At 52.9% G+C, this 24,529-nt stretch overlaps 10 protein-coding genes across 10 annotated transcripts; 4 read left to right on the top strand and 6 right to left on the bottom strand.

Moving 5' to 3' along the window:
- Positions 1 to 365: 365 nt before the first annotated feature.
- On the bottom strand, positions 366 to 1,416 carry V2A60_003746 (nuclear pore complex assembly-domain-containing protein; the record flags this gene model as incomplete). The annotated part of the gene is made up of 3 exons (XM_083255073.1): positions 366 to 896; positions 964 to 1,199; positions 1,263 to 1,416. The coding sequence occupies 3 exons, from the start codon at positions 1,414 to 1,416 to the stop codon at positions 366 to 368; spliced, it is 921 nt and encodes a 306-aa protein (XP_083111199.1).
- An 832-nt stretch (positions 1,417 to 2,248) lies between these two features.
- On the top strand, positions 2,249 to 6,927 carry V2A60_003745 (condensin subunit SMC4; the record flags this gene model as incomplete). Its single annotated transcript, XM_083255072.1, has 3 exons — positions 2,249 to 3,202; positions 3,255 to 6,593; positions 6,700 to 6,927. 3 exons carry the CDS (start codon positions 2,249 to 2,251, stop codon positions 6,925 to 6,927), a joined length of 4,521 nt encoding a protein of 1,506 aa, XP_083111198.1.
- A 599-nt stretch (positions 6,928 to 7,526) lies between these two features.
- On the top strand, positions 7,527 to 9,867 carry V2A60_003744 (uncharacterized protein; the record flags this gene model as incomplete). The annotated part of the gene is made up of 3 exons (XM_083255071.1): positions 7,527 to 7,742; positions 7,799 to 7,875; positions 7,932 to 9,867. The coding sequence occupies 3 exons, from the start codon at positions 7,527 to 7,529 to the stop codon at positions 9,865 to 9,867; spliced, it is 2,229 nt and encodes a 742-aa protein (XP_083111197.1).
- A 414-nt stretch (positions 9,868 to 10,281) lies between these two features.
- Positions 10,282 to 11,000, bottom strand: V2A60_003743 (40S ribosomal protein eS26; the record flags this gene model as incomplete). The annotated part of the gene is made up of 4 exons (XM_083255070.1): positions 10,282 to 10,381; positions 10,536 to 10,638; positions 10,711 to 10,838; positions 10,888 to 11,000. The coding sequence occupies 4 exons, from the start codon at positions 10,998 to 11,000 to the stop codon at positions 10,282 to 10,284; spliced, it is 444 nt and encodes a 147-aa protein (XP_083111196.1).
- Positions 11,001 to 11,799: 799 nt separating this feature from the next.
- V2A60_003742 (ubiquitin family-domain-containing protein) lies at positions 11,800 to 12,326 on the top strand (the record flags this gene model as incomplete). The annotated part of the gene is made up of 2 exons (XM_083255069.1): positions 11,800 to 12,174; positions 12,240 to 12,326. 2 exons carry the CDS (start codon positions 11,800 to 11,802, stop codon positions 12,324 to 12,326), a joined length of 462 nt encoding a protein of 153 aa, XP_083111195.1.
- Positions 12,327 to 13,189: 863 nt separating this feature from the next.
- On the bottom strand, positions 13,190 to 14,843 carry V2A60_003741 (snoRNP complex protein NOP56; the record flags this gene model as incomplete). Its single annotated transcript, XM_083255068.1, has 3 exons — positions 13,190 to 13,417; positions 13,475 to 14,594; positions 14,674 to 14,843. 3 exons carry the CDS (start codon positions 14,841 to 14,843, stop codon positions 13,190 to 13,192), a joined length of 1,518 nt encoding a protein of 505 aa, XP_083111194.1.
- Positions 14,844 to 15,252: 409 nt separating this feature from the next.
- Positions 15,253 to 16,579, bottom strand: V2A60_003740 (glycoside hydrolase superfamily; the record flags this gene model as incomplete). Its single annotated transcript, XM_083255067.1, has 3 exons — positions 15,253 to 16,303; positions 16,373 to 16,474; positions 16,545 to 16,579. 3 exons carry the CDS (start codon positions 16,577 to 16,579, stop codon positions 15,253 to 15,255), a joined length of 1,188 nt encoding a protein of 395 aa, XP_083111193.1.
- Positions 16,580 to 17,715: 1,136 nt separating this feature from the next.
- On the bottom strand, positions 17,716 to 18,608 carry V2A60_003739 (Mpv17/PMP22 family protein; the record flags this gene model as incomplete). The annotated part of the gene is made up of 2 exons (XM_083255066.1): positions 17,716 to 18,121; positions 18,187 to 18,608. The coding sequence occupies 2 exons, from the start codon at positions 18,606 to 18,608 to the stop codon at positions 17,716 to 17,718; spliced, it is 828 nt and encodes a 275-aa protein (XP_083111192.1).
- Positions 18,609 to 19,423: 815 nt separating this feature from the next.
- Positions 19,424 to 21,115, top strand: V2A60_003738 (uncharacterized protein; the record flags this gene model as incomplete). The annotated part of the gene is made up of 1 exon (XM_083255065.1): positions 19,424 to 21,115. The coding sequence occupies one exon, from the start codon at positions 19,424 to 19,426 to the stop codon at positions 21,113 to 21,115; it is 1,692 nt and encodes a 563-aa protein (XP_083111191.1).
- Positions 21,116 to 21,315: 200 nt separating this feature from the next.
- On the bottom strand, positions 21,316 to 23,457 carry V2A60_003737 (uncharacterized protein; the record flags this gene model as incomplete). Its single annotated transcript, XM_083255064.1, has 1 exon — positions 21,316 to 23,457. The coding sequence occupies one exon, from the start codon at positions 23,455 to 23,457 to the stop codon at positions 21,316 to 21,318; it is 2,142 nt and encodes a 713-aa protein (XP_083111190.1).
- Positions 23,458 to 24,529: the final 1,072 nt, after the last annotated feature.

The following is a 24,529-nucleotide window of genomic DNA, read 5'->3' as shown; positions in this document are numbered from 1 at the left end:
AAGCATTTCCCACTGTAACTTACGGACTGGATCCGCAACGAGTACCGGCGCGGTGACAGGATATTTAGTAAATGCTCAACTTGTACCAGGAGTGCTGCGAGCACGCGGGTATCTTCCACATCCTATCTCATGACAATGGGACAAAAGAATTCTCCCCTCAGAAATCAAGTTGAAAAATATTTAGCGAGCCAAAAGCGACAGTTACCAGCTCAAAAAAAGACTACATAAGCATCTCGTGGTCAGTGTAGGGTAAGGGACCTCGCCTCTACCCTTTTCATTCACGTTTACAAAAATAAAAACAAGACATTTTCAACGCCTACGCTATGCCTGATACAATGTCGACTTCCAGACGTCTGGTAAATTCGTTACTCCAAATGGCCCTCTACGCCGCTCTTGATCCCTTCCAGCACAGCCGCCCACTCTTTGTTAGCTTTGTACCTGGTTAATTCCTCAAACCTGTCGCACGCAATGCGGCGCACCAGCAACATGTCTTTGGCTCGTTTCAAAGTGCGACCTTCTCCATGGGAAAGGAAGTCTTCAAACCAGGCATCCTCGGAAATGTCAAAAGGGAGAAATACAAGCTCGCTGGCCTGGCTCGTGATTTCGTCGTCCTTGCTTCCTTCCAGCACCGAGGCAATCAGTCTCTGGAAGAGCTGCTCGCGGGCATGATCAGGGAATGTGCGCGAGTATAGAAGTGCCTCTGTAACATTTGTTCTCGCCATGGCGTCGAATAGGAGCTCTACAGCAGTTGACGACTTGAGGACAGGTCGGACTGATGTGTAATAGGCAAGCGGGAGAGTATAGTCGTTGTCCGGCGCGTGTTGAACAAGTGCGATGATTATGTCGTCGGAGAAATCGGGGCCGAGAGATGGATGCGAGACGTATTCGAGCGCGCTCTAAAGAAAGAAAAAAAAAATCAATGGTCAGTTTCGCGGGGCAAGGCCGAATAGAAGGGTCACGTACCGAGAATTCTAGGTGATCCAGGTACCAAAGGCCCTGCATGAATAGCTGGTAGTTGGTCGGAAGGCCAGAAGCGGCGAGAAACTCCTGCGAGATATACGGAGGGCCATTGACGCCGTCGAAATCGAGTAATACGTAGTAGAACAGCGATAGCTTATGATGCGTTGACATGGCGGCATCACACACGCTCTGGTGAAGCTGCTTGAGCGCATTGTCAGTTTTTGGCGGGTAGACCTTGGCTGGAGGGTAGGACGTTAGTGTTCCGAGACTAGGTACGCATGAAATTGCCGGCCAGAACGAACCTTTTGCGATGCCAAGAGCGCGCAAGACTCGGTCGATGAAGAGGACGCCCGACAGCGTCTTGCGATGGGCGTCGATGTCTTGTTGCAGTTTGCGGTCGTACGGGCTGTGCAAGCTGGCAGGAAAGACTTGCTGGAATTGTGTATAGTCGAGCATGATGAACGAGTTGTGCAGAAATGGCAAATGAGCGGACCAGAGGTTATGGATGGAGTTCTCGTCAAGAGTATCTGTGAGAAGCTCGAGCTTTGTACGATCAAAAATCACGTGTAGTGTAGCTACATCTTGGTGCTATCACGGCGCCCCACTACGTATCTTACGCCAGTGTCGCGGCGTTGATGCGGAAAAGCCTCCGGAAGTAAGAGATATGTTCCCGTCATGGGAGATTGGTAGTACAATCTCGAGGTTGGATGATAGTAGCGAGGTTTATAGCAAGTAGAAGTTAAAGTATGGCAGTTCTACTTTTGCTGAGCTATGTTGCTACTCGAGGCAACGCGCGTAAAGAAGCTCTACTAACATGTATTTACTAAGAGACCATAATTCCTCCGGGACTCGGCATACAGAAGGCCAAAGAGACGATAGAACATTCTCAAAAGAATAACAATATGCACCGTAGCTTTTTAAAAGAAAGTTAAAGAATAATAATAATAATAAAAATGTCATTATAAATAATGCAGACTCCTGACTTGCATGGACAGTCGGCCGGCCCACTCTCTTCAGCTAGTAACTAGCCTGTGAGTGGTCGCGCTGGGGCCATTGTTTACAAATCCCCAATTCGGGCAATTCCAAACAAAAAAAAACCACTTAGTCTAGCTCAGGCACAACACGCGCGGGGTGACCACGACTGACTTCATCACTAACCACAGCAGATTACCCTTTGCAAAAGTGGACTGCGTCCAACAACATTTTTTTTTCTTCCTAATTGTTTTTTTGCAACGTACGACATATAACAGACCGACTTACGCGCACACCTGCGACCGCCATAATCACCATGTCGGCCGCGCCAACACGGTCGTCCCGACGCGTTGCCACTCGCCGCAGGGCCGTTGTTGACTCTGACGACGAGCTTTCGGTCATCAGCAAGACCCAAGACGACGAGCCAGATGAGCTCGACCAAGATATTTCCCAGCTTCCGCAGCGCAGGACGCGAGCCGGTCGTGCCTCGATGGCCCCAACCACATCCGCTAGACCAAAGGCGACGAGGACGGCGCGCAAGACGTCCGCCCCCATCCTGAAAGCAAAGCCGGAGCCCGAATCGACGCCGGAGCCTGAAGATAAGCTCCGACTCGCGCCTGCTGCCGAACAAGATGAAAATTCCGCCGCTGAAGTGGCAGGCGGCACTGTCAAGACGGAGCCCGCTCCCTCAGAGTCGCCGAAGCGCTCCCGCCGAAGCGCCACACCGCGGACGTCTGTGGCCGAGGTGCCCAAGCTCGCGCCGCCGCAGACACCCAGTAGCAAGCCCCTGGCACCCCAGATTGGGGCGCCTACGCCGGCACCAGCGTCCAATGCCTCGCCTCTTGCCGACATTACCAACATGAACACGCGCCTCCCGGATGTCACACAGTCTGTCAAGCCGATGAGGTCCATGGACACATTTCTTGACAAGCCGCTCGACATTGTTGTCAAGCAGCGCACAATGGCAATTCCCTTGGTCGAAGATACTACGCCTAAATCTCGAATCGTCATCACGTACCTCATTCTCACAAACTTCAAGAGTTACGCAGGGCGCCAAGAAGTTGGCCCTTTCCACGCTACGTTTTCGTCGGTGGTTGGTCCAAACGGATCCGGAAAGTCCAACGTTATCGATTCACTCCTTTTCGTCTTTGGATTCCGCGCGAGCAAGATGCGACAGGGCAAGATCTCTGCTCTTATCCACAACTCGGCGCAGTACCCCGATCTCGACCACTGTGAGGTCGCTGTTCACTTTCAGGAAGTCATGGATCAGGTTCGTCGTGCTACGATTTCTTCATCTCTTCATTGCGCTAATGTTATTGCAGCCTGGCGGTGGCCATGTTGTCATCCCCGACTCCGAATTAATCATCTCCCGCAAAGCGTTCCGAAATAACTCGAGCAAATATTACATCAACAACAAAGGCTCCGATTTTACAACTGTTACCACTCTCTTGAAAGACAAGGGCGTAGATTTGGACCACAAACGTTTCCTAATTCTTCAAGGTGAAGTGGAGTCTATTGCTCAGATGAAGTCCAAGGCAGCAAATGAGCACGAGGACGGTCTTTTGGAATACCTTGAAGACATCATCGGCACCTCTAAATACAAGACACCCATCGAAGAGTCAGCCGCCGAGGTCGAGGCTCTCAACGATATTTGTGTAGAGAAGAGCAGCCGAGTGCAACACGTCGAAAAGGAAAAGAGCAGTCTCGAGGGAAAAAAGGACATTGCGCTAGCTTTCATTCGCGATGAGAATGAACTCATTATCAAACAATCTGCGCTCTACCAACTCTTCTTACACGAATGCAACGAGAATATCATGGTCACAGAAGAAGCCATCAACCAAATGCAGGCCCAGCTCGATGACGAACTCGAGAAACACCAAGGCAGCGAGACACTCATCAAGGATCTCCAGAAGCAATACAAACAAGGCAGCAAAGAGGTTGATGCCCAAGATAAGGAAACACAAGCTCTTGCGAAAGAGCTGGCACAGTTTGACCAAGAGCGGGTCAAATTTGATGAGAAGAAGAAGTTTCTTGATGACAAGCGCAAGAAGTTTGAGCGCACAATCTCCAACGCTGAGAAGGATTCTGCAACTGCCGATGACACAATCGCCGACAGCACCAAGACTATGGAGAAAAGCACCAAAGATGTCACGGAACTTGAGGCTCAAATTGAAGCCGAGGAAGCCCAGTTGATCAAGATCCGAGAAGGGTTACAGGGCAAAACGCAAAAGTTTTCCGACCAAATTGCAGTCAAGCAGAAGACTCTGGAACCGTGGTTGGAGAAAATCAATGAGAAGCAGTCCGCTATTGCTGTTGCCGAAAGTGAGCTGACTATTCTTCAAGACAAGGAGAATGCCGGCGCCGTTGCTCTCCAGGAACTAGAGGCAAAGATCGATGGCATTGAGACAACAAAGGTAGACAAGGCCAAGGAACTCAAGGCATGCGAAGCTCAGAGGTCAAAGTTGGCCAAGGAGGCGGAAAAGATGCAGTCAGAGCTCGACATTCTTTCCGAACAGGAACCAAAAATGCGAGCTAAGATCTCCAGCACCAGACAAAAGGCTGACGAGGCGCGCTCGAGCCTCGCGAGCACCCAGACAAAGGGCAATGTTCTCGCCGCTCTTATGCGCATGCGCGAATCTGGACGTATCGAGGGATTCCATGGCCGTCTTGGAAATCTCGGTACTATCGATGAAAAGTACGATATTGCTGTATCGACCGCTTGCGGCGCGCTGGACAATTTCGTTACCGAGACTGTTGAATCTGGCCAACAGTGCATCGAGCATCTCCGCAAGAACAACCTTGGTCGAGGCAACTTTATCTGCCTGGACAAGCTTAAAGACCGAAACTTGGCCCCGATTCAGACACCGGAGAATGCCCCACGCTTGTTTGACCTCGTCAAGCCCCAGAATGACCGCTTCCGCCCTGCATTTTACCATGCTATGCAGGACACCCTTGTAGCAGTGGATCTGGCCCAGGCCAACCGGATCGCTTATGGCGCCAAGCGCTGGCGAGTTGTCACGTTAGCTGGTGAGCTGATTGATAAGTCTGGTACCATGTCCGGCGGTGGCACAACTGTCAAGAGGGGTCTCATGTCGTCCAAGCTCAGTGGCGATGTCACAAAGGAGCAGGTTGCCAAGCTGGAGCAAGATAGAGACACCTGGGAGGCCAAGTTTCAAGACTTCCAAGAGTACCAACGAGAATGCGAAACCCGCATGAGAGAAATCAACGATGAAATACCCGCCCTCGAAACCAAGATTCAGAAACTCGAACTCGAAGTAGAGAGCGCCACTCGAAACATCGCCGATCTGCGGCGCCACATCAAATCCGTCAGCCAGGAGTACCAGCCCTCTGCTACTGATGCTTCAAGGATCAAAGAGCTGCAGAAGGAAATTGCTTCGCTTAACTCCGGAATCGAGAAGCTTCGGGGTGAAACTTCCAGCGTTGAGGAGGAGATCAAAGCACTGCAGGACAAAATCATGGAAGTCGGTGGTGAGAAGTTGCGTATGCAGCGTGCCCTTGTTGATGGCTTGAAAGACCAGATTGCGTCCCATAACGAGGAAATTTCCTTCGCTGAGGTTCGCAAAGCCAAGGCTGAGAAGCAAAAAATCAAGCTTGAAAAGGACATGGCGAAAGCTAGCAAAGAACGCGACGCTGCAGTGGCTGAGCTTGAGAAGCTTGACGACGACATCAGTAATCAGGGCAACAGGGCTGATGAGCTTCGTCAGAATGTTGACGAAGCACGGGCTGCTCTGGCTACTAAGAAAGCTCAGCTTCAGGAATTGAAGGAGGAGTTGGATGTAAAGACCTCCGAGCTTAACGAAACTCGTGCCGTCGAGATCGAGATGCGCAACAAGCTAGAGGAGAACCAAAAGGCACTTGTCGAGAACCAGAAACGTCAACGCTACTGGGACGACAAACTCTCCAAACTAGTCCTCCAAGATATCAATGACCTCATTGGCGAATCAGCACCGGAGCGAGGGACGCCCGCACCAGACGCTGCCCAAGACAAGAGTCGGGTCGAGTCCGAAGACGTTGAGATGGGTGAGCCCGAGGAGGCTGACGAGGGCGATGTGAGCATGGATGACGTGGAGCAACCTCAAACTGAGCGACCTGACCGTTCAGTGCACCAGCCGCAGGAGTTGCCTCAGTACACTCCGGATGAACTTGCCGAGATGAGTAAAGAAACCCTCAAAGGTGAAATTGCTGCTCTCGAGGAGAAGACACAAAACGTTGCCGTTGACCTCGGTGTTCTCGCCGAATACCGCCGCCGAGTCGAGGAACATGCCGCCAGGTCCTCTGATCTTCAGTCCGCTCTGGACCAACGTGACTCCGCCAAGAAACGTTGTGATGACCTGCGACGTATGCGGCTGGAGGGTTTCATGGCCGGCTTCAGCGCCATCTCTCTGCGCCTCAAGGAAATGTATCAGATGATCACCATGGGCGGTAATGCTGAGCTCGAACTCGTCGACAGCCTGGATCCCTTCAGTGAAGGCATTCTGTTCAGCGTCATGCCTCCCAAAAAGAGCTGGAAGAATATCGGTAATCTCTCAGGTGGCGAGAAGACTCTCAGCAGTCTTGCGTTGGTGTTTGCTCTGCATCACTACAAGCCCACGCCACTTTACGTCATGGATGAAATCGATGCTGCCCTGGACTTCAGAAACGTAAGTTTACCCATTTGAGTGTCTCTGGTCGGAGACCAACGGCCGCTCGCCAAATATTACCATCTTGATCTTGTTTTCTTTTCAGCGCTGACGCCCTTGTCCACAGGTTTCCATTGTCGCAAACTATATTAAGGAGCGCACCAAAAACGCACAGTTTATCGTCATTTCACTCCGAAACAACATGTTTGAGCTTGCTGCTCGTCTAGTTGGCGTGTACAAGGTCAACCATATGACCAAGAGTGTGACAATCGAGAACCAAGACTTCATTGCCCGCCCGCAGCCACAACAACGGTCAGCTATGGGTGGCCATACAACAACGCTGGCGCTGAGATGACGGAGCACCTAGTCGTTACCCGTGTCGCTTCTTTCTATAAATTTGTACATATGTTGCTGGTTACGACGATTACCGATTTTTTTTTAATGAGAGGGGCAGATGAACGCAGGATGATGTTTATTCTTTTCGTCACGATTTTGGCATATAAGCTTGTATATATAGACTGCATGCGATTGGAGAATAACCATGGTCCTATGGAGGAGAAGTTTGACGGGTACAATTTCAGTTGCTTGCTAGTTTTTGATGTTCACATGAAATTTTCTTCGGTTGTGACCCTACGAGACGGTAGGACAGGACTCGCCTCTGCTTTTCGCGGGCTCCTCTCTCCGACAGAGACAGATGCAGTGCACACGAGTTGACATGGCCTCGTCGCATTCTGCCCCTGTGTCGCCAGAGTTGACAGGGTCTTGGCCTCGGTTGTGCTACCACGTTCGCGAGAGGCTCAAACCGGATACCAGGCTTGAATATTGTCGCCAATGCAAACAATTCTCAGCTGTCAACGGAACTGACTTGCAATTATAAATGTTGGGTAGCGCCTCCTGAGGTTGGAAGTGAGGGAGGAAGACAGCCAGTCATCGACTCTTGCTGAATCACTAGTCATGTGGCGACCAATTCTTATTCTGTTCACTGCACTCCGTGTCACAGCGCTTCCAGCTGCGAATGAGTACGATGAATGCAAACGAAATGACCTTTACGAGTCTCTGCAGCGGGACGGCGAGTCCTTTTGCACCAGGCTCCTAGACCCTGAGTGCTACACTTCTGTCACCACACCAGCCAAATACGCAACCTACGACGCTGGCAAGCTATCTTCTTATGTAAGGGAAAGCGTACACGTTTCCAGGAGACAGTCCTCGGTTAACCATTGTACTAGTGCTCGTGTATTTATGAGCCGTGCCACCGTCATACCACAAGCTCAACAACCGAGTCGCTTCCACCATACACGCAAACGTACGTCTGACTCTGGGTCAAGGGCAACGCTCAAAAATAACACGTTAATGCTGCAGGTCTTCGCATTCGCAGAGTTCGACATCGTTTCCGGCGTCGAATAGCTCGTCGACCCATACTCATGCTCCCGGACCGCCTTGGAGCACGACGAACACGACATTACCGACGGCCACCGCACCGTATCCATCGAAAAATGAGACCATCACTATTATCCCAGCACCTACTACTACAAGTTCTGAAGCGGGCGTCACCTCTGTGACGGCACTGCCGGGCAACACGACCTCTACTCAGACATCAAGTGCGACGTCACCGACGTCTTCCGAGACGAGAGTCACCTCTGTGACTGTTGTCCCTGGAAACACAACATCAACCCAGGAATCAACCACTGCGTCGCCGACATCGCCTTTATCGGATATAACATCTACTACCGTCTTGTCTTCGGATACCTCCTCGACTCTATGGTCCAATACTTCGTCTCTGACGTCACAGGTACCAGTGTCCCTGACGACCGTTCCTGTTAACACTACATCTACTGTGGGATCAAACACGACATCGCCAACAGCGACACCGACGCCGACAACATTCCCCGTTGCCAATTTTACCAGCGTACTGCGCGGGCCGGCCCCATCCTCTCAGGCGTGTCATCACCGCCCAGGAGCCCGTGACGGCGCTACGCACGTTGCAGCACTGCAGAATGAGGAAATCCGGCGGCAGAATCTCACGCTGGCGTTTCCGTACGTAGGGTCGGTCAGCTTTGACGATGACAACATCACGCCTCTCTACCTTTCCGTGCGCGATGCGGCCAAAGGGTCGCATCTCATCGACGTCTCCGACCCTTCCGCCGTGACGATATTTGATTCAAGGAACAATTCGCTGCGACTGAATCTGACCGGAATTCATTTGGTTACTGGGCACTGCAACCTGACGGTTTCCTACCTCATCGACAACATGTACGGACAGCTTGCGCAGCAGTCTCTCGAGTTGTGTTCGAAGGGTCCAAAGAACCTGCTGGCCGGCGAGCAGACATTTACGCAGACGCTTGTCCTTCGTGACCAGTGTGATGGCCCGGTCGGACCCAGGGTCAGGAGGTACCCGGATCTGCGCGTCGATGATGAACAGTGCATCGCTGTCCCGACCGACAACACCAACGGAACATGGACATTTGACTGCCCATGGCAAAGCGCAGGGTCCACTGTGCAGAGGTGCATGTCGTCGCTTACCCGAAACGCCATAGAGTTCTTGCTGTATGATCCGTTCAATGGCGGCTGCGCCGATGTCTCCAGCGTTGTCACGTTGCTCGAGGCGTCCGCGCAGGACATGCTCAACATGACGGCAATCCAGCAGGAGCTTTACAACCAGATCGGAAACGACACAAGCCTGCTCCACAAGGTAGACGACACGGTCATGTACTACCTGCAGCTGTGGGAGACGCTCAAGAGCACGCTGTCCAAGACCCGCGGCCTCAACCCGGGCCGCGGGAGCAACCTGAAGCAGTACCTGGACACGTACAACCGCTACCGCAACTTTGCGGCCGACGCCTGCGCGAGCCTCAACGGCTCCGTCGCGCCGGCCGTCCTGAGCCTGACCGCCGGCAGCAGCACGATCCCGGTACTGGCCTCTCTGCAGGACATGCCGGTCGCGGGTGGCAACCCTCTGGCGGCCCGCGTCCAGGACCCCGCCAAGATTGCGTGCTGTCCGAACGGTGGCGTTGCCGTCACGGACCCCGACACGGGCAGGTGTGCGTATCCTTCTGCGGCGCTCGTGCCCGGCACGGACTGCGTGTGCGGGAAGACGGCCAACCTGGCGTCGGTGGCGTTCCGGTACCGACAGTGCGACAACTTTGTCAGCCAGTGCCAGGCGGATTCGGACTGCGCCGCGGCTGGCTATCCCGGCTACCAGTGCCTCATCGGGAGCTGCTGCGGCCAAGGCGTATGCTTTGACCCGTTTGAATGCTCCCGTCCCGATGTTGTTTTGCTCCCGGGTAGTGTGGAGTGAGTGAGTGAGCGAGCCAGGAAGATAGATGCGCGAGGCTGCGATTGGCCTTAGCTGTCCGATTTGAGAGAGATTGAAATGCCTTATTGCGTTGTATGCGTTCTGTTGTTGTTGTTCTGGAACTTGGCGAGTATCTTCTAGTATACTGCCTAGGTAATTGCAATTGGTGCGCGAGAAGATCGAAACATCACTAGCACGATAAGACAAAATCCAACATGTATGCTCATCAATGATCAATGCCTGAAAGGTCTGGATTTTGAACGTGAAAACTACTCTAAAGCTTCACAACCCTAGTTCATCTAATCCGTACTCTTGTTTCATATGCAGACGTCGTATAAACACAGCCCAGACTCCTTTTTTCCCAGCCAAAGATCACATCAAAAAAGTTGCTTCATTTTTTAGTCATTCTGCCTTGGCTTAAGCCTTAGGGGCAGAAGGGGTGACCTTCTTGGCATCACGGTTGAAGCGGACACGGGGAGGAGGGGCACGGTTGCGGCGGCCGACACGGGATCGGACACTGCGGGGTTCACTTGTTAGCACAACATGTTCTTTCGGCCAAGGGGTAATACTCTTGAGGAGCGTTTTTCAAATGCGCCAAGGTTCATCTGAAGCACATACGCCGCCTGGGAAAGGCTGGCGCAGTTGTCACACTCCCGGAGAAGACAACGTACCGGACAATCTTGCCGTGGATGGCGCAAGAGACGCAGTACTGCAGCTTAAGGTACATCTTGGGCACGGTGTACTCGGCGAAGACCGAGGCATCGGAGATGTCACCTGGACAAAGTGTTAGCAAATTTGGTCGACTTTGGGGCGCGAGATGCCGAAGCAGAGCAATGATAGACGTACGAATAGCAGCAGACTCGACCATGTTGCGGATGGTGAAGCGCTTGATGGCCTTGTCCTTGGGAGTGCAGCGAGCGCAGTTGCTGCAGCGGATAGGGTTGACGTGGCCGCGGCCCTTCTTGTTGCGGCCGCTGGGAGAATATTAGCAAACTGTGCTCTCAAAGACACACACAAGGCTACTTGATTTTCATCATCAAGTTTGGGGACATCGAGGGGGAGCTTGAATCCTGATAAGAAGCGCGCGTGTCAGGGAACGGGTTCGGTTCGTACTTATTCTTTCTCTTCTTGACCATCTTGACGGTATCTAGTAATGTATTGTTAGTGTCAAGGTTCGTGATGAATTGGTGGCGCGGCGCGGGCCAACATACTGAATTGCTAATGCCGTTGTGATTGAGGAAGCAAGAAATTCAGGAAACTGCCTGGTGGAATTTGAAGTCGCTAGTACCCAGCAGAGCCCACGCTAAGAACCAAACACAGAAAACCCACAAAAGTTGCACACAAGCGAGAGTGTAGAGGGCTTCCACAATGCCCCACCTTCGGCCAGTACAGCCAGTGGAAAAGGGCAAGGGCGATCCAAACCGAACCCTAGGTCATGTGATGCCACCTGCCGGCCTGGTAGCGGCCCTAGCGAATATTGCATTTGCGGGCCGCCACCACAGCAGGACGTTTTCTTTCCTCTCCAACCCGCAACACATCTGAGGATTGCTTAGGACGGCAAAGAACATTTTGTCGAGGTATGTCTGAAAGATGCTGCATCGCGATCGTCTTCCCTTCGTGATGGGAGTAGAATTACTCTCGTCATGAGCCTCTCTTCGCTCTCCCCGATATGAAATGAGAACGACTTCTATCTCGATCGAAATGAGCCGGTCTTCGAGCCCGCGCGCGCGCACACAACGTGAATGAGAACAAGGACGATACAGGTCTACAATCAACATCTACTACCCATTGTTCTTTGCGACAGTGTCACTTTGCTCTCTGAACGTGCTCGCCGCGCCGGCCGATGACCAGGGAAGACTAGTACCGATCTGCAGCAGTCTGCAAATAACTTGAACGGGGACGTTGGCATCTAACATTCGTTATCAAGCAGGCAAGATGCAGATTTTCGTCAAGACCCTGACGGGGAAGACTATCACCCTTGAGGTGGAGTCTTCCGACACCATCGACAACGTCAAGTCGAAGATCCAGGACAAGGAGGGCATCCCCCCTGACCAGCAGCGCCTGATCTTTGCTGGCAAGCAGCTCGAGGATGGCCGCACCCTGAGCGACTACAACATCCAGAAGGAGTCCACCCTTCATCTTGTCCTACGCCTTCGTGGTGGTGGCAAGAAGCGCAAGAAGAAGGTCTACACCACCCCCAAGAAGATCAAGCACAAGCGCAAGAAGACCAAGCTGGCCGTCCTCAAGTACTACAAGGTGGACGGCTCTGGTGGCATCGAGCGCCTCCGTCGCGAGTGCCCTGCTGACACCGTATGTTTCCTTTGAAATCAACCTAGCCACAACTTAAGACAATTTGCTAACTCGTTCTCAAATAGTGCGGTGCCGGTGTCTTCATGGCCGCCATGGCTGACCGCCAGTACTGTGGCCGTTGCCACCTTACCTACGTCTTTGACAAGCAATAAATTACTCCTTTGCCATAGAAATGTTTATGGAATGACTTTGAGGCGACCTTTTTTCGGCGCTTGGGACGACCAGATTAAAAGTGGCGTTGATGTAGCATATGGTGCATCCGGCTTAGGGTAATGAAATGCTTGATTTAAGATGACCCAAAACAAAAAAATTATATCCCCCATACATTTTCGCTGCTCTACTGTGATTGATCGCGTACTTGAAAGAACGGGATGCTGCCGTTATACGCTGCGAAAACGCTGCGAGGGAGGAGACCTCTTATTCCCTGTGCAGATTTTTTTTCTGTGGCGGGCGCTCGCCTAGCTCGGCACTCAGCCCGAGGCTGGAGGCGACGCCAGGGGTATGGCCAATTGACAAGCACACATCCCTTTCATGTGGTTTTCCTCCTTGCGCTTGGAAATCTACTTTTGATTCAAACCATAGTATTCATTGCCATTGTTTATTTTTTTCTGGTGCGAAGCGGGGATGGGAGCGTTCATTACCCGGAACGACAACAGCTCGAGGATACAGGTAGAACAAGATACAACAATAAATAAAATAAAGAGAAGACGAAAACCGTTATGCCCAAAACGCCATATGCCGAAATAGATCAAACAAGAGAAGAAAAAGTCAGAGCAAGAAAAGGCCGAAAAAAACTCCCCACCGAGTAACACACAAACAAGCCATCTAGTGAAGCGCATCGAGTCCTTGAGAGTGGACAGGGAGAGCTGCGGAAAAGAAACGCCGTACAAGTGAAAAAGCGTTGCACCAACTTCCTTTTGCCAGTCGTCATATACAATCATGCGCCGTCCGGTGCGGACTCTGTGAATCCGGACCAAAAGAGAATGCTTATCCGTTTCCAGGTGTCCGTCTGTGCTTACTCGTCATCGGCAGCCTCCGACTTTCTCTTCTTCTTCTTCTTCTTCTTCTCGCCGTCGTCCTTGGGCGCGGCATCTTCGTCATCGTCGTGCTTGCGCTTCTTGTCCTTCTTGTCCTTCTTTTCCTTCTTTTCCTTCTTGTCCTTCTTCGCCTTCTTGGGGGTGGCGCTGGCGTCAACCATCTCCTCGTCCTCGTCGGCATCGCCAAGAGAAGCCATGACGGATTTCTGAGTTGGACTGTTAGTAAAGCGTCTGCCACCACCATACGACCAGAATAGACTTACCATGACATCGGCGTTCTTGGTAGGACGCTTGCCGGAGGCGTAAAACTCCAGGCGATCCTCGACCTGCTGGCGGAGAGCCTCACCCCAGCGGGTGGAGGGGTTCTCGGAGAAGCTGTCGATGCGGGTGGCGATACTGCACTTGTTGGCAAGGTATCTGGAGATGCGGCCCTTGTTGCGCGCGCCAGCCTTGCCGATGAAGCTGCTGTGATAGATCAAACCGTACTTGGGAGTGTTGCTCTTGCTCTTGAGGGCGCGGAAAAGGGCCTTTTCAGCACCAAGAATCTGCAGAGTGGAGGCGGGGTATTTGGACAGGTTTGTGAGCGAACCAGCGTGGGAGATGAGACGGGCAGCAACAGGGGTGCCAATGAGAGCCTGCAGGTTGGGAGCGACCTGGTTCATCTTGCTCTCGAGGTAACCACCGGTGGTTTTGCGGTTGTTGGCCTGCTTGACAACGGCTGTGGCGAGTTGGGTGATGATTTCGAGATCGGCGGGGAGAATGTCAAAGCCCATGGAGACCTTGGCGGCATCAATAATGGCCTGGGCCTTTTCACCGTCTTCCTCCAGATATTGGGCCAGGTCGTCGCGCTTGTCGTCGGTCAGGCTCTTCTTGTCGCCAATGGCGAGGACGAGCTTGGCATAAGTCAAGTTGTCAGAGACAATCTTGATCAGCTCAGGGAAGTGCCATCCGTACCATTCGCGGACGCGCATGAAGAACTGGTTCACGCCCTTGTCCTGGAAGTCGAGGGTGGCGCTGGCCTGGATGATGTGGTTATCGTTCTTGGTGACGCTGAACTTGACCTTGGCACGGGAGTAGGCGTGGCCCATGCCAAGACCGGCCTTCTCGATATCACCAGTCTTGAGGTCGCTCAGCAGTTTGTCGGCGTGCTGGCGGATGCCGCGAATAACGTCGGAGACTACTTCCGAGGTGTCGGCGGTCTCGCACTCCAGGCCGGAGAATTCACCCTTGATGGCACCGGCAAGGTTCTTCTCCGAGACGCCGAGGGTGACCTTGCTCTTCTTGCCGCTCTTGGGGAGGTTGAGCTCGAGAACGGACTTGAGGTACTCGGAGCAGATACCCTCGGAAACAAGGTTGATGTTCTCGAGAGCTTCAACATGGCCACTGAGGGAAGAATTTACATTAGTCAAAACTCATACGGGCAAGATTTTGCAAGCGCGAGCCGCCTTGAGAGTTGCATTACCGGAAAGGGCTAAAGTTGACCAGCTTGACCATCTTGCCAAACTTGGCCAAATCATTGACGGCAGCCTGAGTCTCCTTCAGCTTCAAGCCCACAGCATCCGACTGATGCACCACCTGGAAGAGGGCATAGCCCACTGGGGACTCGTATAAAGCGTAATCGATGTGCGACATCTTGATTCGTCGCTGGTTGCGCCGCAATTGAGTCGAAAAACAGGCGTCCTGACTGTAGTTTTGGTGTAGTCGGAAATTCCCTGGACAATTTTTTTGCACTTTTTCTTCAGAGGAAAATTTCTGGAGCTTCGAAGCCAGACCAATGGGGTGTGGTCAAGGATAGAAAGTGGGTACATATCACGTGGAGATAGCCAACCATATCACGCATCAGTTGCGACGGGTCGTTTATTTTCTACAACACTCTGATAATCTTTTATATCGTAACGATGATCGTATTTTTGCTATGCTCGGGCCAAGGGTTGTAAACAAGGGAGGAAGGAAACTGCTCGCTGCGGTGGCGTGGACTGCGGAAGTGTACACACAAGATGAGCGCATGCTAGGCTCCATCACCTCGACTGGTACAAAACGCTCAGTTATTGTCAGGCAATCCATTCCTCAAGTTATCGTACTTGGTTTCAGGATAAGAAATGCAGTTTTGCTGTTGCTTGAGGGCACCAGGTCCGCCAAACTCGCCCACGACGGTTTGAATGAGCGAGTCGTCCCCTGCCTTGTCCGCACTGCTCTCCCACCACATACCGCCGCCTAGCCCGCGTTCTTTGATGAACTGGGCTTTGATCTTTGCGAGCTCCGGAGTATCATATGTGACGAGTGTGCGTGACCCAGGATTGTAGCAGTAAGTAGCGCATGCATCGTCATCCTTGTGCTCCTCTGCACCCTCTAGAGGAAGCTTCTTGTAGTCATACACGCCTTGCTCCCAGGTGCCCTGTCCCACACCTTGGAAGGGCTGGCCGATGCCGTCACAGTTCTCAAATGCACGGCCATACAAGGGCATGCCGAGAACCAGCTTGTCAGGAGCAACGCCATTTTGAGTGTAGTAGTCGACGGCTGCCACAGTAGAGAATGGGGTGCATGCTGGAAGGTCCTGGCAAGGATACAAGTTTGCCTGGTGTCCACTGGTTTTGTCCCAAGAACCGGCGTAATCATATGCCATCAAGTTCCAGAAGTCCAGGTACGCATCCATTCCCGCAATGTCGAGCTTCTGGAAGTTGTCGGGTCCCGCTGGGCAAGCCACCGACAGCTCAAAGTGGTAGTTGTCGGCGGCTCTGGCAGAGTACTCGTCCAACTGCTTGCGAACCGCAGCAAGTAGCTCAACAAAGTGGCCAGCCTCTTCTTGCGTCTTGGGATATTCCCAGTCGATATCAATACCATCAAAACCAAGATTCTTGACGAGCTCGACGCAAGATTTAGCAAAGGTGTCTCGACCTTCTGGAGTGCTAGCCGGAGCGGCGAAGTTGGAGCTATATGTCCAGCCACCAATGGAGAGCAGCACTTTGAAGTTTCGGTTGCGTTTTTTTAAGATGTTGAGTTGCTTGAGGCAGCCATACAAATTGGTGCCAGAATCGTTCCACGAATCCCCTTCCCAATGGATGTCGGTATCCGCCCAGCCATCAGTCATGAAGCTATTGGCCAACGGTGTAAGTACTCAGTAGGCGGGCTTGTGGTTGCGCAGTCTCAACCGGAAAACTTACACCTCGCCATTCTCGCTGCGAACATTGGCAAACGAATACAAAACGTGCGTCAGGTTCTCGACTGGGAGATCTTGCGGAAGATGCTTACGGGCGTAAATAGCCCTGACGTGCCACGGTGGTTAGCGTTCGAATGCAATGCCTGTGGCCAGCCCCGGCTCCTCGTCAGTCATACCAGTTGACGTAGTATGCTACGGATCGATGATTCATCTTGGGAGACGTTTTGAGGACGGATAGAGAGTTGAAAGAAAACAAAACTGAGACGACGAGGATTGAGACGGAAATAATATGCAAGCAGGCCATGAGCAGGTGCGAGGAGGCGGTGCATGCAGGTTGCCGTCTTGGGCGGGGGTCCCCTCATGCCAAGGAACCACACTTATACGGCCACGTCGGTTGATGTAAATCGCAGTCTTAAAAAATACAAACTTTAGTGCAAAAACACTGAACAGTAACTTATGTCTCTAAAAATTCTCCGCCGGTAGCCAATAGGTGTTGGGATAATAGTCCGATAGGCCGCTTTGGTTGCCACATGGACGTGGGCCCGACACCTTTGAGAGGCAAACATGGCAAAGCGAGAGTTTATCAGTATTAGGTACGTTGCTATGCAGCTTCATGGACCAGATGATGGCTGCTGATGCTCTGTTCCTTTTCCTTGTTTCTTCCTAGAAGCCTCTGAGAAAATAAAAATATGAATAAACATCATTTTTGGATCCAACATCGCTCTTGGTTTTTGTTCACCCCCCAGTGCTGATGGCGGTGAAGGCGTAGGGACCGCTGAAGCCCCTGTAGCTGTCTCTCAAGTCCCAACGCTCCCGCTATATGGACAGGCATACAGAAAACTCCAGGGAATAATGGCTGTGAATGTACGGTCACGCGCTTTTTGAAATTGATTCCGAGTTCCAAACATCAAATTTCCTTCGACAGGGCCTTGTAATAGTTTATGTTTTATAATAGTACCATGATCTTTTGCGCATGCGGGGTTGAATGAGCCAGTGCAGGGTCGAAATCATCAAGGAAGATGTAAACGTTTGAAGCGCCAGCATGTAGCCAATGCCGATGACATCTGACAGTCTCTATCTTATAATCGCGTCTTTCCTGGGGGGTTTCTTTCTTTCTTCCTCTTTTGAAGGCCCGAATTCTTGAGTACTTGTTTTGAATAATTATAGAATCATGATAAAATCAGCGAGAGCCAATTGAAGAGATGAAATCTTGGTCTATATAGTCTATATCTAAGGTGATGCTCTTCTAGCTCACCTTTTCCCATGTCCCCAAGCAACCTAAACGCCGAAAGAATATCGCAAAGCGAATGAGAGAACTCCTCAACAGTTTGCTGTGGTTGTGATTTACTAGGCTGCTACAGCAGCTTGAATAAACTCTGCTTGTATTTGCTCACGGACAATCTCATGCTCTGCCTTCTCTTTGAGCTCGGCCTGTCGATTCATCCAACTCAGATAAGTCTGCCAGCCAATGGCTATGAGACCACTGAACAGGGCGCGATACTCCAAAGGAACATACGAGAGGTTGAAAGCCACCGCGGCAGGCCAAACCTTCCAAGAGTTTTGCCAGCTGCGCGGGACGGTATCCTGAAGGCGCTGGATGGTGCCCGAGAAGCTCTCACCGGAAAGCAGAGCCTGCATGCCAAAGAAATACGTCGGGAATGCCACTGCAAAGGTGACTTGATTGAAAGCAACCTTGGCGGCAATTGACAACGCCTTGGACTTGTAGTTGAAGTAGCGGGCCAGTACATGAAACCTGATACGCACGTTAGTGTCATTCTGGGGGTTCTCGCGAAATCAAAGACAGTTCTTGAAGCTTACCAGCGATACTGTGGGATTGCAAAGAGAGCACCGATAAACGTGGTTCGCGTTGTCCGGATGGGATCGTATTCAGCTCCGCTGATGTTCTGGGCGCTCACGTCTGCGACTATGAAGATGACCATTGCGCTCAGGGTCTGGACAACATACGGCCGCTTCTTCTGGGCCCGCCCAAAAGCCGTCCCCAGCTGGGTGAGAGGCCCCATGCGCATCCATATCGAGGTGGGCGCGGCGCTCTTGGCCGTCGTCTCGGTAGCTGTGCTTGCGCCCGCTGCGCTTGCGGCGTCCGCGCTAGTCTTTGCTGCCTTCGCCTTCTCTGGGGTCTTTGGCTGCGATGACGAGTTTGCTCTCAACTGATGCTGTACGTGGCGTCGCGGCACCAGCAAGCGCTGTCGCAGGGGCGTCTGTACCAGAGAGGAGCGCATCGCATCTGGGGCTGCGTGTGATGGACTAGAGTTTCCGAATCCCACTCGGTGTCTGCGGTGAAAGGTAACCACTGCGCTGCCTGCGGCGGCCTCGAGCTATTATGTCCCTTTCGTAACGGCATGTATTATTAAGATTTCGTGATTGCGCCCTCGGATATCCGAGCGACCAGTCACAGCACTGCCGCGAAAAAGGCGTGACCCATATTTTGCTGGTTGGTTGGGGAGCCGGGTCTGGCTGACGGATCAGCACTGGTCGGCTTTAACCGGATCAAGCTTCACTGTTGTCGGGTCTCACGGCTTCTTGCTTAACATTGGCATGCTTTTGCTATCTATCCTGCAGAAGAACCTAAGAAATAGGGATTGACTTGTCGAGCAAGATAGACCTCGCTTACCCCATAGACTGGCGTGTTCTTGGACACTCGCTCATGACTCACTGCTACTCGGGACTCAACGCAATCGTGTGTAGCTTGATGGGGCACATGCATTTCGGAATATATGAACAAAGAAATTGGATTGAATATGGATACTGGCAATGAGACAAACTTCGATCGTGCTGCAAGGTAAGAGCTGCATCTCGCATGGCAACTTGGCAGCGCCGTACCAGTAGGTCCTCAACTAAAAGTGCGAGACGCTAATTATAGCTACCTGGCCTTTTGACATTGTAAACAGCCGGAGAACGTTGCGGGTTCAGCACCCGGCTCCAAGCCAAGTAGTTCCCGTGCCTCAATGCACCTTCACCACCACGGCACGTCGCCATAAAGAGTGATGAGCGAGCCCAGTTTTGTCAAAACATTATCCTTTGTGACTGGGTAAAAATGGATGCCGTATGGGTGACGTATCCCACTACAGCCATGAGCGATGAATATCAAGAGTCCATGCCGGACCGAGTTAGACGGGTTGGCCTGGACATTGAGGAAATCGAGCGATATTACCGGGTTTCTGTCTCGCCGCAAAGGCACCAACGACTGCGTCAGTTTTTGAGCAATGAGCTCGATTCGCTTTTCAGCCTTGACTTCCACCAGCTGTCCAAACAGGACCAGGTCGACTTCTTGCAGCTCCGCAACTACCTTCAGCGAACCACGCAGCAGCTCCAGGCTGAGCGAGAGCTCAACTCGCAGATCGAACACATTTTTCCATTTTCCGACATCATTGTGGAGCTATCACAGGCGCGTGAAGCTGTCAAGCCACTCGAGAGCTCCTACCTCGCAGACCAAGTTAATGCCGTCACAAAATTGGCAGAACGGGCACGGGAGGACGTAATCGCTGGCAAGATAAAGTCTACAAAGACTGGGGCATTCAAAGCGTCAAAAGTCATCGCTGAACTCCGAAGCCATCTAGAGGAGCTGAAACACTTTTATAGCTCGTATGATCCATCCTTCGATTGGTGGGTTGCCACGCCACTGAAGCAGGCTGTGAATGCATTGCAGGATCACAAAACTGCTGTTGAGCGGCACCTTGTCGGCATTGGACCCGATGGTCAGGACGAAATCATCGGCCAGCCAATCGGAAGAGAAGCCCTTCTCGTCGAACTTGAGGCTGAGATGATTGCATATAGCCCCGAGGAGCTGCTGGATCTCGCCCATGACATCTTCCAGTGGTGCGAGGTGCAGATGAAGAAGGCGTCCAACGAGCTCGGATTCGGCGACAACTGGAAACGGGCGCTTGATTACGTCAAGACGCAGTTTGTACCCCCCGGCGAGCAGCCTGCGTTCGCCAAGTCGCTCGCTCTCGAGGGTGCCGCGTTCGTCAAGAAGCACGACCTCGTCACCGTGCCGCGCATCGCCGACGAGACGTATCGCGCCAACATGATGAGCGCCGAGATGCAAAAGGTGGCCCCCTTCTTCCTGGGCGGTTCCGGGATCCTCATCGCCTACCCCCTCGCGGACATGGAGCACGACCTCAAGAAGATGGTCCTGCGCGGCAACAACCGGCACTTTTCGCGCGCCACCGTCTTCCACGAACTGGTGCCGGGCCACCGGCTGCAGCACTACTACACGGCCCGCTACAACAGCCACCGCAACCTGTTCTCGACGCCGTTCTGGATGGAGGGCTGGGCGCTCTACTGGGAGATGCTGCTGTGGAACCGCGGCGACTTCTTCGTCGCGCCCGAGGACCGCGTCGGCACCATGTTCTGGCGCATGCACCGCTGCGCGCGCATCATCTTCTCGCTCAAGTTCCACCTCGGCGCGTGGACGCCCCGGCAGTGCGTCGACCTGCTCGTCGACGGCGTCGGCCACGAGCGCTCCACGGCCGAGGGCGAGGTCCGGCGCTCCTTTGCCGGCGACTACCCGCCGCTCTACCAGGCCGGTTATCTCCTCGGCGCGCTGCAGTTTGACAGGCTGCGCGATGAAGTGCTGCGGGAGAAACGATTCTCGGAGAAGCAGTTTCATGACAGCATCATGCGGGGAGGCATAATGTCGGTCGAGATGATTCGCGCCGTTTTCCTCGGCCTGCCATTGTCGCCCGACTATAAGCCTCAGTGGCGATTCTACGAGAAACAGGCATGAGAAGTGGGAAATCAGTGAAAAACAGCGTATTTTTTTTCTCTATGAAAACGGCTCATTAAATATATGTATATTGTGACAAAGGAAACTTAAATAAGAGAGGGTCCAAGCATGACGCTCGTCGGACATGCTTCACATGCAATGCTATTCTCAAACGGAGATGCCATTTCGCCTCGACGCCAGTACGATGCAAACACTTTTTTTCAAAACATTTCACATTCGTCCTCATCCAGCAAGCCAAGACCGCTGTCCGGACGCCTGCGACCCTTGGTGCCCGAGGCGCGGCGGGCCAGCTCGCCACTCAGAAGCCTTGCCGGGCGCGGCGCGCCGCCGGCACCCTCGCCCTCGTCGTGCGCGGAGCGCTTCCTCTTGGGTGTGTGCAGGAGGTCCTTGCTCATTTCCAGGACGCGCTGCAGCTCCTCCTTCATGGAATCCATGGCAGCCTTGGCCTTGGCCTGCTGCGCGTGCATCTCGGCCCTGAGCCCGCCGTTCTCGACGCGCAGGGCGCGGATGACGTCGTGCGACTCGCGGAGGGACTCGTTGATGCGATCAATCTCAACGCGGAGCTCCATGACGCGGGCGTCCCGGAGGGCAAGGCCCCGGCCGTGCGACTGGTTGAGCTTGACGACGTGCCTTGTGTGCTTGTCTTGCTCATCCGACATGTCTTGCAGCAGCTGCTCCGCCTGCTTGACCGCCTCTTTGATCTTGTCTTCCAGTTCTGCAATGGTCCTGTCTCTGGACTCGATGGTTTGAACGTTGCTTTCATTTTCGGCATCATGCTCCTTGGCTGCGTGGGTCTTCTCTTGGTCGGTTCTCTGCACGAGCTTCTCTAGTTCCTTCATGTCGCGATCGTAAATGTCAATGGCTCCCTTGAGTCTCTGGTTGGCAACCTCGAGTTCGTGTATGCGAACATCGGCGGCCCGAATGATCTTCTCTCCTTTGCTCATCTCGGCCTTGAGCTGGTCCATGGCTGTAACACGTCCATCAAGTTGCTTGCGAAGGGATTGCTCGATGGCATGGTACTCGTCGATACTGTCCTCGCCCTCCTTGACGCGCCTAGCGAGATCTCGCAAGTTACTCAACAGCAGGTCGAGAACTTCTGCACCGTGCGAGGTAAGTGGCAGCGAAATCTCGCCCGGCGTGAGGTATTCAAGCTCAAGTCTGGCCGCGCGGAAGCCCGAGACAATCGACGCCAACATCTGTTCAGCATCTTTTCCTGCGAAACCAATCTCACCGATGGTGACAGAAAGCTGCTCAAGAGCAGTGGCACGATCTGTCATATCTTCCAACATGCGAAGAATCTGCTTCTCGATGCTGTCCAAGTTTGCGTCCGAGGCGGCGATGTCCATGGCCTCGGGGACCGCGGCGGACAGACGGTTTTTAAGGCGCGCCTGAAAGCCTTTGTAAGATTCCAAGGTAGTTGTGAGCTTGGAAACTTCAAGTTGAAGCGAAGATATTTGTTCTTCCAAGTTTTCACGATCAGGGTCCGGGAAGCATGCCTGGACGGCGGCGTGTGATGTTGGTGTCTGAGGGAGGCGACAAAAATGGGAGGATGGTGTCCCAGGAATCATCGGGCTTGTGGCTGGCGGTGTGGGAAACGAGGAGCGAACCTTTGACGGGGTGCTGACCTGAAGCTGGGCCTGGGTCGCATCCCCAAAGTGGTCACCATCGAGATCCATGTCGAAATATTCATCTTCAGCGTATGGGTCTCTGGCAGCCAGGGTCCAGTCATATGTGCGACTTTCGTTCAGCTCCGTTGGGGCACGCTGATCCAACTCGTGCTGAAGCTGCTCGACCTGCTTCTCGAGATCCCAAATGCGCTCAGTGTCAATGACGATGGTGGCGTTTTGCAGCTCGTAGATTTCGGCATCCTTGGATTTGACCTGGCCCTTGAGCTTCTCAATCTCCGTCCGAGAGAACTGCACCAGCTTCTTCTTTTGCATTTCCATCTTGTTGAGCATGGCGCGGAAACTACTGCGCCTCGCTTGCCTCTCAACACGGCCGTCAATTGTGTGACGGATCGGGGCCAAGAAAGGGTTTGCATCGTGTCGGGACGGGGCGGCAGGTCCAGGGGCAGGGGCAGGGCTGGAGTTGCGTAGCGGAGTTCCCGAGCGTCTGCGGCGAGGTGTAGCAAACGCAGTCCGGCGCATCATGGGAGTCAAGCCAGATGCAGGCCCGGGGTCAGAGAAGCGGACCGTACGCTTCCTTCGACCAGGAGTCTTCGGGGCAGTGACCTCTGGCATGTCCTCGGTCTTGACCGAAACAGCTGGGGTGCTTCGACGAGAGCGCCGAATGGCAATGGGCAGATCGAGATCCTCCATATTCGCGTCCGACGTGTTTGCCATTGAAGCCCTCACAAGTCCTCCCAAGGCCTGTTAGAGAGAGAAAGAAGAGAGTGAGAGATATCGCCAGTGTAATGGGGAGGAGGAAAGGTTGAGGTGGATGGCGGCCCCAAATAGCCGAAACAGCGACCCTGTTTTGTTGGCAGTCGAGACTACAAAACAATGACAGCGTGCTGAAGCTTGCGTCTTCCTTACACGGAGACGTGTCGCGCAAGACGAAATGTCCACTAACAGAAGCATCTGCAGGTTGTTGTCCTTTGTTTACCTATTTCCTATTTAGGCATGGCGCCCGGGCCTCTGTACCGGGCCGGCCCCACGCATCGACCGTGAATTAACAGCCAGCCGTTGGGGCAGCTGGCAGGGATTCGCGCTATTGCGGGTGCGTTGATGGGACTCTGTGAGCTCCGTTGAACGCGTCGCTGTCGTGAGACATGGAAACCGTGATTGTTTTTGTTGTTGTTGTCGTGGCGAAGCCTGACGCGGGGTGAGCTGATACACCGGCGGGGCTAACCGCGAAGCTGCTCTACACCGAGGGAGTAATAGGTGAGCCTGACAAATGGGTAGAAGAAACCGTAACTATCGGCCGAATAGCTTTCAAGCGTTATACTGCAACCCATTGTTGGAATTTAGCTTTGGCTTCCATGTACGGAGTAACGTCCTTTAAAATATGGTGTCTTCAGCATCAAGGATGTTCTGACCTGTGATTGGCCAGTGTATCCTTCGGCTCCGTCTTTATCTTACTCAAACCAGTTCCTTAATCACTCCGTAGATATTTCCAATTCAGTCTCAACAATGCGATCAAACCTTTGCGATCCGAAGACAACTCCGGCTTATCATGTTCAAAACTGAAGCAAAGGTGTGATCTGAAAACTACTGTACCACAATGGCCAGCTCTAGCGAACCAACTGGGATGGCCGAGTTCATCACCTCTGAATGAAGCCTGCGTTATTATCGCCGGCATTGACCGATGACTTTCTTACGTGACGCCCAACCATGAGAGAGATTTATTTTCTGAAGGATCCCCTTTCCTACTGCTGCACTGTCCTACAAGCCGCCTTCTCGCGGCAGCCCTGAA

Source organism: Cordyceps javanica, chromosome 2 (genome assembly GCF_051103115.1).
Source record: "Cordyceps javanica chromosome 2, complete sequence".
NCBI lineage: Eukaryota > Fungi > Ascomycota > Sordariomycetes > Hypocreales > Cordycipitaceae > Cordyceps > Cordyceps javanica.
Note: the sequence above shows the minus strand (reverse complement) of the source record. Positions and strands in the feature narration are given on the sequence as shown.